General features: G+C 37.6%; 1 protein-coding gene across 17 annotated transcripts in view; it reads left to right on the forward strand.

Annotated features, from left to right (window-relative positions):
* BCAS3 (BCAS3 microtubule associated cell migration factor) overlaps positions 1-16,483 on the forward strand; it is a 357,470-nt gene that overhangs the window by 155,710 nt on the left and 185,277 nt on the right. For all 17 annotated transcript variants that reach the window (XR_014574348.1, XM_083806832.1, XM_083806831.1 and 14 more), the window contains 3 exons: positions 7,068-7,168; positions 10,752-10,948; positions 12,192-12,289. Coding sequence is in view for 16 of the 17 variants with exons in the window: in XM_083806832.1 (XP_083662958.1) it covers positions 7,068-7,168; positions 10,752-10,948; positions 12,192-12,289 (396 nt within the window). In the remaining variant the exon portion in view is untranslated. The remainder of the gene's footprint in view (positions 1-7,067; positions 7,169-10,751; positions 10,949-12,191; positions 12,290-16,483) is intronic.

Below are 16,483 nucleotides of genomic sequence, written 5' to 3' on the forward strand. Positions count from 1 at the left end.
TGAAATTATTCTTTAACTCAGGACAGAATATATATGTTATCCTTTGATACAGAACTGATAGTCTGCTCACAGTCTGAGTATTTAAAGTGTTGAGCAGCCTTAAGGTGCTCGGTACTGGGAGTAATATCAGGTTCTAGCTCTGCCCAGATTTAAATGCTTATTGTACTTCATGGTTTTCCTGTGGGAACTTAAGACAAGGAAGGGACTTGAACACGATGGAGATTCACCTCTCTTGTGGTGCGACCAAGAGTAACGGTGATGTCTGAATACCTGATCAGTACTTTTTTGGGGAAAAAAAATCCAGGCTGTCGGCTGTCAAACCAGTGTAAAGTAAGGAGCAAGTAAAGCAGTCATCAAAGCTGGAGAAAACCTAAGGAGAACTCATATCCTGCTTGCAGTCCTGACTATTCCTTTAAGATTAAAGTGCTGATACAGAGAATGGATGGTCTATAAAGCACCTAATAAACTATGGTCAATATACAAATAACGAATGAATAAATCTGTAAGTCAATTGATGTTACGAAATAACTGTTAGGCTGGCTAAGTTACTGATTTGTAGATTTTTTTTAGTGTAATTTTATGATGTTTATGCATATAAGAATATTAGAAACAGTCATAACATTAGAAAAAAATTGACGGGAGAGAAGTTTTGGGTGAAAGAGTATATTTTAATTTGCACGGAATCCTCCTGCAGAAGTTTACATGCTGAAAAATGCATTAAAAACAGAACTTTGTTCACTAACATATAGCCACAAGTAAAAATACATAAAGCATATCACCAAACTACAAACAGTTTATTTTAAATGTGGCTGTAAAATTGTGTCTAAAAGCAAAATCTGGTTTTCACTTTACTGTCAAACTTGAGCAGAGGTAGAGCCAGCAGTCGTAGAGCTACGTGCTGGAAGGGCAGGCGCAGGAACATGCGTGCAGTGAAACTCTGTCAGCGGTTGTTGGACTCGAATTGCATGGAAAGGCTTTGCTGAAGCAAGTCACCCAACTGCAGGATAACAAAACCGACCTCTGAGGAAGTGAGATCCTATCTGTAAGAAGGAAAAGAGGTGGACCTGTTGGTTTTGAGGTGGCGCCATGTAGACCTAGACCAGAACTGTCACATTCTACTTGTCACACGTAACGTGATGTAACCAATGCGCCAGTAGTTCCAGAGTAGCATGAAGTAAATCATTCAGATTGTGGAGTTTAATTTTAAAAGAAGTAATCCTGAAGCTTGTTGACAAGCATGTGATTACCTCAGGTCTCTAAGCCACTTGTGATCATTTTAGATGTAACTTAGGAATCACAGAAAAAGCATCAAAATCAGATGTTTGTGTGATTTATATGAAACCAGGGGGTATGCGATGTTTAGTTTGTATACCTGTTTCCCTTGCACGTAGATGAAGGACAGGCTTTGGCCTTGATGAATTAGTTAAGAGCACATTGTTTCTGTTTCTGCTAGATTACAGAATCTTATTTTAAATGATAAATTCTGTGTTTTCAGTTGAAATAAAGGAAAGTTTTCTGGGTGTCTGCATGCATGTGTGTATGGCAGGCAGCACAGAACAAATAGTCTTTATAGTCTGCAAATGCCTTTGTTTGCTCTTAATTTGGACAAACATACATCCTTTAGAAAAGAGCACATTGGGAATTTCGTATATAACTCTCAATTAAATTGAATTGTGTAAAGCTTATTTATATAAATGAGAAAATTAAAACCTTTTGGTTCAAGAAGTACACAAAACTAAGTAAAACTAATGATTTATTGTTCACAAATTAAAACCATAAGTGTGCACACAATTGAGCCGTAGTGTTTCTTTGTTCCAACACTTCTGTGCTGCTGAAAGATGACAATTTATAATTTTTGAATGAATAATGATTTGTCTTAGGTCTAGGTATTTATTGTATAATTATCCCGTCTGTGAACAAAAGCACTCTTTGTTAATTCCAATATTCGCCAAACATGTGTATTAGTGTAGGTCTTGCTTACGCACCAAGAATGCCTATGCAAATTATTCCTGAGCTTAATATAAATTGTTTGTTTTATTTATCACTAAATGTCATGGCAAGGTTTCAAAACAATTTTTTTTTTCATACTTAATCATTGAACTGTGTGAATTGGGTCCTAGAGTTTCAGAGGAATACCAGCTCAGATGTACTTCAGCCTTTGTTTTGGCTTGTGAAACTTTTGTCTCTGCAGTCATTTCTGTGCAGTTTTCCTAGCACTAACAGTTATCACCCAAGTGACTATATTGGTAATGTTTTTAGACCCTTGCCTTTAATGATCTTCGCTATAGTAGTAACATTAATCATGTTACTGCACAGAAAGATGCTTGTGGATTATTTTTATTTATTCATTCATTCATTTATTTATTTATTTCCTTATATATTTATTTTAACTTTACCTTAGAGCATTGGTAAGCACTTGCACCTTTTATTTTGAGGGATGAAAATGAAGGGACCATGTTCAGGTCAAGAAAGAAGATGAAGAACAACAGTTTTCACTCAGATTCTGATTTTCCTTAGTTAAAGGGGGAAAGATTCAGTAGAGATAGTCAGAATAGAGGGATAGATAGGAATATATTCCAGGTTTAGTGTTGATGTAGATCACTTTTCACTGGAAGAACAGAGACTGAAGTCCCCAGTAGCGCTTTTGAGCAGCTCAAAGGTGATTTTGCCTCTTACCAGATATTTATGACAAAGCCCTGATTTCTGCAGTGTGTAGCACTCCAGTTTTTAAAAGTGACTTTGAGTGCATGCAAGCTTGCTTATGGTTTTTGCATTTATGAATGAGCCTTGGAAACTCGTGTTATGCTGCATAGATAAAAATTGTATGTTTTAATTCTCACCTTAGATTTTTAATAACTGTTCATTTTTTTCGTTGTAGTTTTTTTCACTCTGCAGGTACTTGAACAAATTCCTCTGTTTGCTCACTTTTAAAGTAAACAGAGTTGCGTTCTGATATTTGATATGTGTTTGTTCCAGATGATGGAGTAAGCATAGCAAGAAATTAAAAATTGGCATAGCTCAGACACAAAGCATTGGATTTATTGGCACTTGCAATTGCCAATAAAATATCTCTGTGCAAGAAGGGCTTGCTCCTTGTCTGTTTGTGACACACATGACTTTTTCCCAATGAAAGAGAAATTACAAGAGTGCAAGAAAAAGTACTTGATACAAAGCCATTGAAAATTTTGAATTTTGAATTATTATTGTGTAGCATTATAGTGAAATTCTTTCAAAATTGAAAAACTGTATGTTACAGCGTAAGAATATTTGCACTGATGTGTATGAAGCTGTCGTATTTTCAAGTTGGAATTCAGTTTTTTAAAAAATTAGGCAAGAAGATAAAATAGTACTTTTAAGCCAATTTCCTGGAAATGTCCCTCCAAACTTAAATTAATCTCATCCTGGAACTGAATAGTTGATAACGATGCAAGAGGTGTGTGACCCAGAAATGCAGAAAAAATAGCTTTTGGATTTTTAGGACATAATTGCTCCTGTAGCTTCAAGGCCATTTTTAACTTGAAAAAAAATGACTGTATGTATATCTGTAATAAGCAGTATAGCAATGGCAAATCTCCAGCAAGGATCACTTGTCTTATAAGGTCATATCTCACAAAACGCTGCATGCTCCCACTAAGGGCAGTGGGAGTTGAGCGTGCTTTGCCTGTGGTAAGGCTGGGACCATCGTTATGGGATCCTGCTATCAAAACCAGACTCTTTTTTTAAATGCCTGCTTTTGTGATAGGTGTGGTACATAAATGCTATTTTATTAAATAGCAAAATAAATTACTGAGGTTTGACCTCAGCTGAGGCTTTATCACTGTTGCCCTGCTGGTGAACTCGAAGGCAGAGCTTTTCCGTGGAATTCAGCATGTCGTCACTTTTTGGTAGAAAGAGTTAATGCTGCAGTCCGAAGCTGCACTGAAGTGGGTGATCACGAGACCGATGCAAAGCTGGAATCGTACAGGAGAAGGCAATACGGTATAGGACCAAAACTGTTGCTAAAATTGAATTTTGTTTCTTTTTTATTGTCAAGCTGTCTTGAATATCCAGTAAAATGTAGTGTTCAGCTTGCCATAAGAGTATTATTGCACAATGGAGAAATAGGGTGACAGAGCAGTGTGGATGCTGCTCCCCAGGCCAGCATTTTTGCTGCTAGTCACTGGATAGCAGTTTCCCGAATCTTGACAGCTCTAGTACTTGCCCCTGGGATAGAAGGAACAAAAAAAAGTTCAGAACAGTCCATAAAGTTCCCGTTGGTTTGAAAGCAAAAACATCTGCTAGAGTCATGAGCAGTTTGTTAGCGGCGCTCGATAGCAGGAAAGCTGCAGTCGATCAGCTGTGCCCTCAGAAACAGGCGTTTCTGCAGTCAGCGCGATTTATGGTCGGGGAGTCGGGAGATATGGGGAAGATTAGGGCAACAGCAAAACGTGTCAAAATAATGGCTTTGTTTCGTTGGTTTCAAATATAAACTTCACCAGTAAGGGGGAAGTATGGACGTGTCGGTTTCATATTAAGGTATGTACTGTGAATCGTCAGCAGTTTGTAACCCAGGACGGTGTGTGGATTGTCTTAATGCCAAGTTTGATACGGGCTAGAGAGACCCATCTGTAAGTCACGGAATTACATCTGTCACTGCAGTCATGACAGAGATGAATAGTTTCTATATTACTTTGAAAACTGACGAGCACACAGCGCTGCAATAACGCCCGGAGCTGCTGAGGCGCGTATGTGGGCAGGCCCAAGGCTCCTGAGGCACCCCTGGGCCTCGAGCTCACCTCAGCGCGCGACAGCGGCAGCCATTACGGGTGGCGGCTTCCCGTCGTGACCTCTCGTGAGACTGGGCCTCTCTCTATATATATATATTATATACTGGGCCTCTCTCTCTATATATATATTATCCTAACGTATTACACTTCTGTTGTGTAATAAGCTAGGCCCAGATCTGAGTAGGGTATATTGCAGCTTTCAGACCTCACTACAGTGTGGAGGTGTTACCAATGGCTCCATGGCTGAGGTTGCGTTTAGATACCCACTTAAAAAAACAGGATGGAAATCCCTTTTTTTTTTCATATAATATATGGATTTATGAAAAGCCTGTGCTGTTTATATTGCAGAGGCGCCGTTCTGTATTTATGGTTACGGTTGTGTCTGCTTTGCCATTATAAATTCCTATTATTAGGAGTTTACAACACGCCTGTAAAAATTTGTAGTGGATGGAAACTTGACACATAAAGGTCGACCCCATAATAATGTAGTTCTTAAAAAACAATTTTAAAAACTTTGAGTCATTCTTAGATTATGTGAATATTAAAATATTGGTTCTAATTTTAGTATTGTCTGGTTTCTTATCACCATAGCATGAACTCTGATTTTACCACAGTAAAAAATGCCATAGTTGCATTTGCTTGTTGTGATTTGCTTTTGCAGTGTCTGCTCTTCCCTCAAGGTGGGGAGGGTTTTGTAGTGTTGGATCCGGGCCTCTGCCAGGCCCTGACAATAAGCAGGTACCAGAAAATGGAAAATAGCACCTGTCCTATTGTCTTGGGTGCTCGCTTGCAGTGCACTGGTTTTCAGCTTTCTCAAGCATGAAGTTTTAGTCAAAGCAATGTGACGCCGCTGCCTTAGAAGTAAAGTAGCTAGGCTGTAAGCTTTGCTGACATCTTTAAAGGACTCAAGGACCAGGAATCATGAAATATTAATCTTTACAATAATGAGTTTAAAATTATCTGGCTTTTTTTGTGGTAGTACTTGAACACTAAATTGTGATTTTCTCCAAAGTTGTATGCATAAACAGGAATAGTTTTTAAAGTGTTTTTAGATATCATGCAGTCCACAGAGCTGAACAACTTGAAATTTTCTGTTGCAATGAGTCTATATAAAGAGGAACGAGAGCAATGAATAACAAAATTAACTTAGTTTTGCTCTGTGAATTGAGGTTATTCATTTGTCTTTTGAAAACCACACGGACGTAAGTATTTAAGTCATCGCAGTAATATAAGATTCTCATGATGCTGTTAATAAAAGGTTTACTGGTGAGCACTGTGGACAGATCTGATGGTGAGTCAAACCAAAAATTTACCCAGCTGAGGATCTGTGGTAGTGGCTGGAAGGAGGTGCTTCAGTTCAAGAGAGTTTGTAGGCTGTGGATTTCTTGGAGATTGTGTCTGGACTGTTCTTCTTAATAGCTGCTGATGAATTTATCTCTCAGCTTGAAATAATGCCTCTTTCTAATTATTTGTGTCACTTGCAGCTGCAGGAAGGGTTTTTCTTATCTGTCCAAAGTTATTATGAGGTACTATGGAGTATTACTATAGTGCAATGTAACACCTGAATACAGAATTTCTGGTGTTTTACAGACAGTGAAATAATCTCAGTATTCAGTCATTGTAGCAAATGAAATACCAAACTTTGCTCTGTTGTGGATTCTTAACAAACACATTGTTAACTACTGTAATGGTAAGGTGACACTATGATAACGATGCTCTTACAATTGAACTGAAAGAAACATCAAAGGCTAAAAACCAAGTTGCTCATAAAGTCGGGTTTGAATTAACCATGGTAATGTCAAAATGAGAGCGATCTTTCAATTCATGAAGTCTTGGAGTAGTCTGTGTTCAAGGACAGCACCTGTCCCAGTGCCTCAGGATAGCTGTTGTCAGCTTGCTTTAACATAATTCAAATTTTGCTGAAAAGTTTGCAGAAAAGGCTTACATCACTGACAGTGGCATTTCTCAGTGTTAAATTCCTTAAGACAGATGGTTGTCGTCTGTGCTGGAGCTGTTCTGTCTGTTCACTAAGCATTTAAAGTTAAAAGAAGACGAGTCAATTGGGTTATCATAGTAGCTGTATATATACATTCAGGTTTGAAGAACAAATCTCTTCATCGCTTGATATCAATATTTGAGCTCCTTCTGTGCTCCAGCATATCACCACAGATTTAGGGAAATACATATGTTTCTGTACCAATAACTTACTGAAAAAGCTTTTTAAAAAAACATCTAAAAATAAATCTGATTTTTTAATTTTCTTTTTTTGTGTGTGTGTGTTTTTGTTTGTTTTGTTTTCAGTGGTTCCACCAGGAAGCCCTGGACCTATCACTCGACATGAGTCGTATGACAGCTTAGCATCTGACCACAGCGGACAAGAGGATGAAGAGTGGCTTTCACAGGTATGCTCTTATGGAACATTCCAGTACAGAAGTGAAACAGTAATAATGTCCACTAGAAGTAAAATCCACAACTTTGCTCAGAATTGAAAGTAAACTCCCAGTGGACCATGGCTATTGCCTTGTGTAAAACTGACTTCACTCCTGACTTAACACTGTAGGAGTTTGACTGTCTTTAAGTTTTATACAAACTATATTAAAAACTATATAAAGCCCCAGTCATTATTGGCACAAGTCACATCCTGGGCAAGTTCAGGGTAAAGTAAGAAGTTTAAGTTGTCCACAGAAATTACCTAACTACATTTTTCTCCTGACATGGTCCTCTTCAGACATGGATACAAAAGTGGGCTTAGCAAAATAAGGATGCCTTTTCAGTTGTGACCTGTGTTATACTCACTGCATTTTAGTGTAAAAATGGTAGATTAACTGGTTTATTTCCTTTTTTCCCTGATTTTCTGTTAGTGCATTCCTAGCTGATAATCGCTTCGAGCTATGGCTAGATACAAATACTATGGTGCATTAAAATAATCCTGCTTGGTGAAATATTTTTATATGAGATTAAATCTTGGTAATTTTAGCCATTCTTGCCTTGTTTCAGTAAGTGAAGCTTCTTTTTAAGAACTCAGTAAATGCTTGATGATTTGGCTCAAAGCTTAACTTCAGTTTAAGATTGTAAGTCATGAATAATACACCGAGAATTAGGTCCTTTTAGAAATAAAAGGCTAGAGAGAAATAAATAAAATTTAAGAATGCTTTGGATTTACTAAAGCAATTATAGGTACCTGATACGTGGTTTTCATCCTGACAAAATATGTGGGTTTCCTTCGTTTTAAGGACAATGTTATTATGGGAGTGAGGCATTAAATGTGTTGCTGAGCTATGTGGCATCATTTCATGAATATTAAATATTTGCAGATGTGATTTGCTTCTCCTGCTGGTGTATAAATCATACACAACATTTTCCTAAAATGAGAAGGTGGGTTTCCACATGCACCCCCCTGGGAGTTGCATTCATTGGGGAATTTATTCTTGTAAATCCACTTAACCCGGCCTAAATTTTCAAACATAACTACACGTTCATGTAACTTGTTGGCTTAGTTTGTCTCTAATTTCTCAGAGCATAAAGATGGTGAAACTACTGGATCACTGTAGTCAATGGGAATTTTGTGACTGAGCTTACTGGGGCCAAGATTTCACCTGTAGTATTCCTTATACTTGTAAAACCTCTCCAGTACTGTTTGGATAGTTGAGCTTATTTGCCTGTTTTGGTGACTTAGCAGTATAGTGCGCAACCTCGGGGAAAAAGAGTAAAGTAAACCCATGTTATGAGGGTTGGTATACTGCTAATTCTTGGAAGATAAACAATGTCAAAGGAACTTAAGACTGCTCAGACTTCATCACGTCTATCCCCCTACCAGACTAAATGTAAGGAAAAAAAAAGTGACATCCTTCAGAACACAGATAATTCAGAGATTGCTTTGGGAATGTTTAATTTTTGCTAAGTGAAACGAGTGATGATATCTCTTTTGAGCATGAAGATGCTAGCATTCTCTAAGCAAGCCACTTTAGATTAAGCCTAAAGTGCAAGTATGTTTTTCAAAATTAAAGTGTTGTTATCAACAGTAACAGCATGCAGTGAAAAAACACTGCCCTTCACTTCAACTTTTCAATTAGAACAGTGGGTAATGTGTGCTGTCAGTGTGAAGTAGATACAATATGTTTGTCCTGCACACAACAGGAGAGTGAATAGGAACATCTGGCCATAGCCTCAGTAAAATTGCAAAGGCATCTGTTTACCTCTCGGCTCTGTGACACTGATGGTTTCAAGCTTAAAATATACAGATTACTTTATCTGTGGCCTAATTTACACTGCTACATAAAAGCTACTTGACTCAGAAACATCTACAGTCAATCTGAGTTACGCTAAGATAAATGCAAAGATGGAAGTAGTGCTAAATAGGCTGTGCATTTGTCATTTTACTTTAGCAGAGAACTTAGAACATTATCCAGTGTTCAAAGTTGTTTCTTAAAGAATTAAGAATCACTATTAGTACACATATATGAGTAAAGAAGACTGTAAGATGCACTTGCATGTCATAGAGATATAAAAATATATTTTCATGAACTTGCTTACTAAATTACATTCTTCGTGTGAAGCTAATCATTGTTTTAGCAAAAATTTATAGGAATTTAGCAGTCTGTTTTTGTCATCTTAAAAATATGAGTTCACCAGAGCTTAGTATTTTCATTTCACGTTGCCTGTTTCTGATCTTTAAAAGCTGTTTTATTTATTTTTTAATTCTATTACTGAGGACTGTTGTTTGCTCTTCTATTTACAAGGCCGAATCCTGATCATGTACATTGCCGAAAATGTTACATTCTTAAATTCCCATGGTTGTTTGTATTCCTAGAGTTGACATATTTCAGTTTGTAAAAGTTGATACTCATCAGGTGTATAGCCATCAGCATGAAAAGACATTTCTCAAAAACATTTTGAATGCATTATTTGCTTAAATAACTTATTTTCTGAAATTCATATCTAGACTCATTGAGAGCTAATACCTAAAGGAAAATTTGAGTATTTGAAATTATTATGTATTAGATACACCCTCTGTATTCTCTGTGCCTTTTGGAAGTAGGCAGGGAACTGTGACACTTCTGTCTTTGTGTGTACATCCACAGGTAAACATGCCCACAGATATATATCTCATAATGCACCTATTATATGTGTGGTTATTCATGGCAAGCCAACACCCTTAGCTTTGTTTTAATTGTCAGAATTTCGGTTAAATCAGTATGCGTCTGCCATTCTAAGCTCTGTGTTGCACATACATGCTTGTCTTCCATCATCATAGTAATGAATGTGACCCGAGGTGCTCAGTGTCTCACAGTGCACTTCACGTTGCTCTCTGTTACAAATCTTGTTGCTTTCCAGCAAGATGGTCTCTGCCAGCAGTTTCCTCGGCTATGCCAACAATAATTATGAGCATTGATTTGATATACAGTTCGCACTACATACATGTGAAGCAGTGCTGTTTAATGTGTGAACTTTTAGAAAGCAGCCGGAACAAAGCTGTAACAGCTTGCTTTTAAAAAGTGTATCTTGTGTCCTAGTCAGGATTGAAGGTACTGACAAGAATATTTGGCGAAAATAAGCTTTCAGTTCCTCTGTCCACTTCACGTAGGTGCAGGCAGAACTGTGTTCCCTCATTTGCTGCCACAGCAGGAGATGTTTAGCAGTTGAGTTATAGCGTGTGTTTCATAACGCCAGGGGGAGGAATGAACAGGACCAGGTGAAGGTGGCCAGGATGGACTGACAGTCTTCTGAGCAGTTTTAAGAACTGGGTGCAGTGTCCTAAAGCTGGTGGCTCAGGGGCTTTCACAGCTCTTCAAGAAGCTCTTGCCTTTGGCTACAGCATCCTTTCTCTAGCAAGGATGTTCTGAAATTCAGTGTTTCCCTGAACTGATGGCACAAAACGCTCTTTTTGCTCGAGAACAACAGGAGTCTGGGGCTTCGGTGCATTGAAAGAACCACTCAGTGTATTCGGTTGCAGTTTTGTGTTGACCGTTTCCCATATTCCCACAGGTTGAAATAGTGACTCACACCGGGCCTCATCGGCGCCTGTGGATGGGCCCCCAGTTCCAGTTCAAAACAATTCACCCCTCCGGCCAAACCACTGTCATTTCATCCAGTTCGTCAGTGCTGCAGTCGCATGGTCCCAGTGACACCCCGCAGCCTCTTCTGGACTTCGATACCGATGATCTTGATCTCAATAGTCTCAGGTAAGCATAAAATGAATTTCTGAGCTGTTTCACATTTGTTGTGTGAATACCTTACCTTATGCTTAAATGAGGCCATCTGTGTAGAACCTGTAATAGTTTTCATCAAGCTTGTCCAGATGAAAGTCTGAGAAAAGCGTATGACTCAACAACAATAAAAATTCATCCAGGCCAAACAGCTTAGATTCCATTTTGCCACCTCTTCCTGTGTAAATTACAATGAAAGACAGTAAAAAGTGTGTTCTTTCATTGTAAGTGGCCTTGAAAGGTGGCCTTGCTCAGCATTGTCTTAGCTTTTACAGTTCTGCATTACTTTAAAAGATAATTCTCTCAGTCATGAGTAGGAGCGTTGTGCCATGAAGTGGCAAGTATGTTCAAAGAGTAAGGGAGCTTCTGGAATATTTTTCCCCTTTCCCCCCCCCCCCTTTTTTTTTCCATTTTCATTGCTTCCTTCTTTCATTGCTTTCTTCTTTTTCATGTATTTAATTCATCTGTCTTTTGACATTGGTTGATTTGGAATTGGGAGGGGGTGGCCTAGAAGAGTGGGGATTTAGAAGAATGCGGATTTAAAGTTATGGATAGCAAGCAATTTTGTAGAACTGCTTTATGCACCATTTGTTTCTGTGCCCTGTCCAGTAGCTCTCAAGATTTAACAACATTTAACAATGACCAGTCCTATTAAAAGTGAGCAGGTTGGCCTTGGGCTGAAAATACATGCTTTTGAAATATGTGATTTCTCCTTGCATATGGTTGCTCCTGCAAGTAAGGATATAAATGTAAAATATGTTATTAAATGATATTTTTATGTTATCTATATGCATACATTAACAGAAAGCAGAAAGTTAAGAAATGAATATATAGGTGTATAAATTAATATATATATATATATACACAACAAAAGTAGTAGGCATTTACAGATGTACCTCTTCTCCTAAGCTGGTAAAGAAATTGCTGCTGTTCTGGAAGAATTTTAAGCAGTTTGGATAGGGTGGGTTTATTTGGGGGAGGGGGTGGTACTCACATCTGAGACATAATTTAGGGATATTCACATTGTGTATAGTCTTGATCTGTCTGTAGATGGATTATCCGTACCTTGGCACCACGAAATGAAGGAAAATTTTTAACTATTGGCAGATTTCAAAATAAGTAGTTGCTTAATTGGTCACCTATTTCAGGTTTGTGATTTGGTTGTAGCCCTCCTGAGCAACGATTTTGACCCAGGTGGTAACTATAACTTACCATTTAGGATCCAGCCAGTTCGTTCAGAACCTGTTAGCATGCCGGGGTCATCACGTCCGGTTTCTGATCGCAGAGGAGTTTCAACAGTGATTGATGCTACCTCAGGTAGAAACACGCTTATTTTTCTGTTTTCTTTGATACTCGTGGCATTCATCAATCTTGTCTTTTTTTGTCTGGTAGCATGTTTACTAACTAATGCTATATACTTAAAAGGTTATCACGATTTTCAGCTGTGCTGTAGAGTAAGTGCTGTCTTACACAAATATATACTGAAGGCTAAAATAATGATGACTCTTTTCCTCTTACCACTCAAATTTGAAGTCACAGCATTGTCATAAAATATAAACACAATATTTACATGAAGTTTAACATGTGCTCTGGAATGCTAAGAAATGTGTAAGCTAAAAAGCAAAACACTTGCAAATGCTAACACTGAAATGCTTTTATTAATGAATGCCTAAAGCATAAAATATTACAATTCCATCCCATTTACAAAATACCTTTCATTGAAATGTAATCATAAATGTAATTGATTTCTGTGAACGGTCAAGACAACAGGGTAGTTTAACTAATGTTTGTGTAACAGTTGCATTTTCACTACTCTGCTCTAAAAGAGTGTGTGTAAATTTAATACTACAGCAGTTACATTAATATCAACATAATAATATATGTACTATAAAGTTTTCTTCTTTTTTTCTCAGTGCTGGGGTATAGTCTATATAAAGATCCAAAGACAACAGAGCTTTATATTTTAGTACAGCTGTATAGCGTCTGAAGGTTCCACACAGCAGGATTTTGTCAAATAAAATCTCTCACAAGTAGAATTATTAAACACACAGCATTAGTCAAACAGTCAAGTCAGAGAGGATTTTAATCTTTAGTGATTTGAAAATCCCTGGAGACTGCTGATTGGATTGAGGTTAAACTGTAAAAGGAGACTGTAACACATACAGAAAGTGATTTCTGAAGGTTGTTTTAAAGAGAGTTAAAATAAAAGCTCCTGTTCCAGACTCTGTTTGCTATAGTTATAAATTCTGAGTCCAAGGTACTGCATTGTTTGCCAAATTAATTTATTTGGGTATTAGAGGATATTTCTCAGATCTGTTTATAACTGAGTTCAGTAATAACTACATTTACTTTGGGTATTGAGGATTGTCATTCTAAATTCCATTTTCAAATATTTAAAACTTGTTAAATTAATTCACATTGAGCTTAGACAGACATCTGATGTTGGTTATTTAAAAGGAATTGTATTTGTTTTAGTATATGTGAATATAATTTTGTAAATAATTATTCAATTTTAAAAAAATTATAAATGCATCAGTTACGATTTTTTGGGACTAGTTCATCTCTGTCTATTACCCCTAGAAGTTACAAGCTGGAATCACAGGAGTGCTTCTGTCTGTGTATCTGATGCTTCAGATTCAGAGTGATTAATGACATAGTTGTTGTTTGCTATCAGCATGACTGTGCCAGCTGATACAGATAGAGACATCTGGGTTATCAGGGTGGGGGATTTTTCATATTTTTTTCCTTGAGTGTGAATGGAGCAGTACAGTTCCTGTAACAGGGATACGTATTAATTGTGGAATACAACTGTTCTGTAACTGTGCTGTGTTATGAAACTGTTTTGTTCCAGCGACACCAGAAACAATAAACCACGTAGGACCATACCTCTTCTATGCTAAACAACCTTTCCTATAGCATAGATGGGGCCTTAAAGTGAAATGGCTCATATGAATGTGATGAAGCTCTATTGGTAATGCATTTAACATGTGTCCATATTAAAATTGCCAAAGTCAATTGTATACATTGTTATGACACTAAAAATATATTTACTGTACAGCAGTGACTCAGTTTTATTGTAACACCTCATAAGTTTCTTATAAACAATACATGGATTTTGTTAGAGACATGCTGATAGCAGTATTTTATTTAACTTCACTGCCAGGCGGTTTGGATTTGAATTGATTTTTGATTCAGGGACTTCAGCATCTATTTGCAGTTTTCATATTGCCTGGTCCTTAGTCCTTTCCCATGCAGACAGTGTTAGTCCGTGTTAAGGATAGACGTGCCAGGTTATGTGAGATGGTACAGAGATGTGAATTCTGCTACAGAGTAGAAGAAACGCAAGAAAAAACGTGCAGTGTTTTTTGAAATTTTATGAGATTCTTGTAACAGAGCCCAGCAATAGAAAGAAGAGCATATTGTATTGCTTTCTTTTCTTCCTACCTTTGAGATGTGTGGAAAACTACATAAAGCTCAGCTGTGCATGGAAAGGTTTATTTTAAATGTTCATGTGCAACATTGCATATTTTATATTATAGCTCACTACTGTAAATATTCTCATTTCCTGCTATTACCAAGGCATGCCCTAAGTGGCTTGCATTCTTTATGGAAAACAAATTTATTGGAAAATACGTTTTTAGGTTTGAAGGATTTTTTTTTTTTAAGTAGGTCATAAATTTTTACTACCTAAGCTGAACCAGGAAGTGATTCTTCAGTTATGACCCTTGCATTTGAGTCTGTTGCACTTTATGAAGATGCTTATCTGGCTGTTTGATTGCCTGTTGCTTAGAGATACAACCAGCGTGGCGCCTCTCCTTATCTAACTCCATCACTTGTTCTTCCTATCAAAAGATTTCAAGTACATGTTTATCATCTTTAATTATTCTTCCGCCATTCTTTATAGCTTCCTTCCTTCTCCCCTGTTGGTGACAACTCTGTCGTGGCATTTAATAAGATAGTTGTGTATTTTTTTTACCGTGATTTTACATGTGTCTGTAAAAGGGTGGCATACTAACAACAATATACTCTCACGAGAGCATTTGAAAAAACCTTCATTTTAAAAAAAGTGAAGAACTCAAATACTTATGTCAGTCATGACCATTTGCAATAGCATTTTCAGGGTGGATGGCAGTATCTATAAAGATTACATGGATACATAAAAGAAAGGTGGATCTCAATATAATTACCTAAATCTTACTTACAATTCTTCTAAGATAATCTTCCCTGTGTTATTTTTTTTTAAAATTGAATCTTTAAGAAGTTTGCAAAAACATAGTCACCTAAGGTTACTGGACATTTGTCCCTCTGTGCACACATTTTAGTCATACGCCTCAGAGAGAGAATGTACCCTCAAGGATTAAATTAACTGTAATTCCAGATGCTGTTCCAGATTCACAGTAAGAAATGTTAAAGGGACAACATTGGGTTTAAAGCTTTGTAACGCAGGAAGCTTTAACACACACCAAAAGAAAGACTTGTATGCACAGCAAATAAATGCTTACCGTGTATGGCAAGCAGGTATGTGTGCTTGTGTGTCCGTGTCCATCCTCACTGAAGATGCGCTGAGGCTATTGGCTTATTGCATCACGTTTAACAAAGGTGGGGTGGGGATATAGAGATCACAGATGGAAATTGTGTGACTGCGGACAGCCAGCTAGATGGGAGAGGCTTTCGGTTAAGTCAGGTTGCGTTGAAGACTTCATTAGACAACAGGTGCAAGAGAAACCTATCAAGTGCCCCATCTGGAGGAGATGCTGCAGCTGAAGGTCACGCTCTTTATGCAACTAAACCAATGAATCCTGAGAGAGAAATCAGTAGGGCAACACAAAATGTTTGTTTCAGAATGACCTGGCTCTATTTCAGACGAGTGTTCTACAGGCATGACTTAAAAGCTGTACTTCACCTGTATACATGGAATGCTGCTCCTTTCTTTGGTGTGACTAGAAGTAGATAAGATTTTTGGGTAGCTGAGGATATCTAAAAAATAATGGAAACTAAGCTAGAAAGCAGAAGCATTGCCTAGACACGTAATCGAATATTACCAGTGATGAACGAGGCACTTTTTGAGTTTTGTACTATAACCTGTAGGGAAATACTGCATGTCATGTACACCTGAAAAATCGAAACTGATAGAACCCTGCTAAAAATAAATAATGGAGAAATTAAAGGGGTGCAGAGGGCTAGGGTATCTGCATGGAACAACAAATCCGGACTTTCATAAATAGAAGGAAAACCTCTAGAGAGAGGATTTTGTTGCAGGTCCCGATCACCCTAAATCAGGTCACACAACTGCGTTGAGTCTTTTAGGGCAAACGTTTCCCTTAAGCTGTAACAAATGTGTTGAAGGGCTCAGGTATGCCCAGTCATACCTGTAAATGCAGTCGTGCTCTGTTAAAACTGTGCACACCTGTGTATGGTTATGAAATGCCCTGTTTATTCCCTCATGCAAAGAGGTTTTTGACAGTTACTCATCAATCAAGTAATGATTTGGTTGCATTGTCAGCTGAGTAG

Source organism: Anser anser (genome assembly GCF_964211835.1).
Source record: "Anser anser genome assembly, chromosome: 20".
Classification (NCBI taxonomy): Eukaryota; Metazoa; Chordata; class Aves; order Anseriformes; family Anatidae; genus Anser; species Anser anser.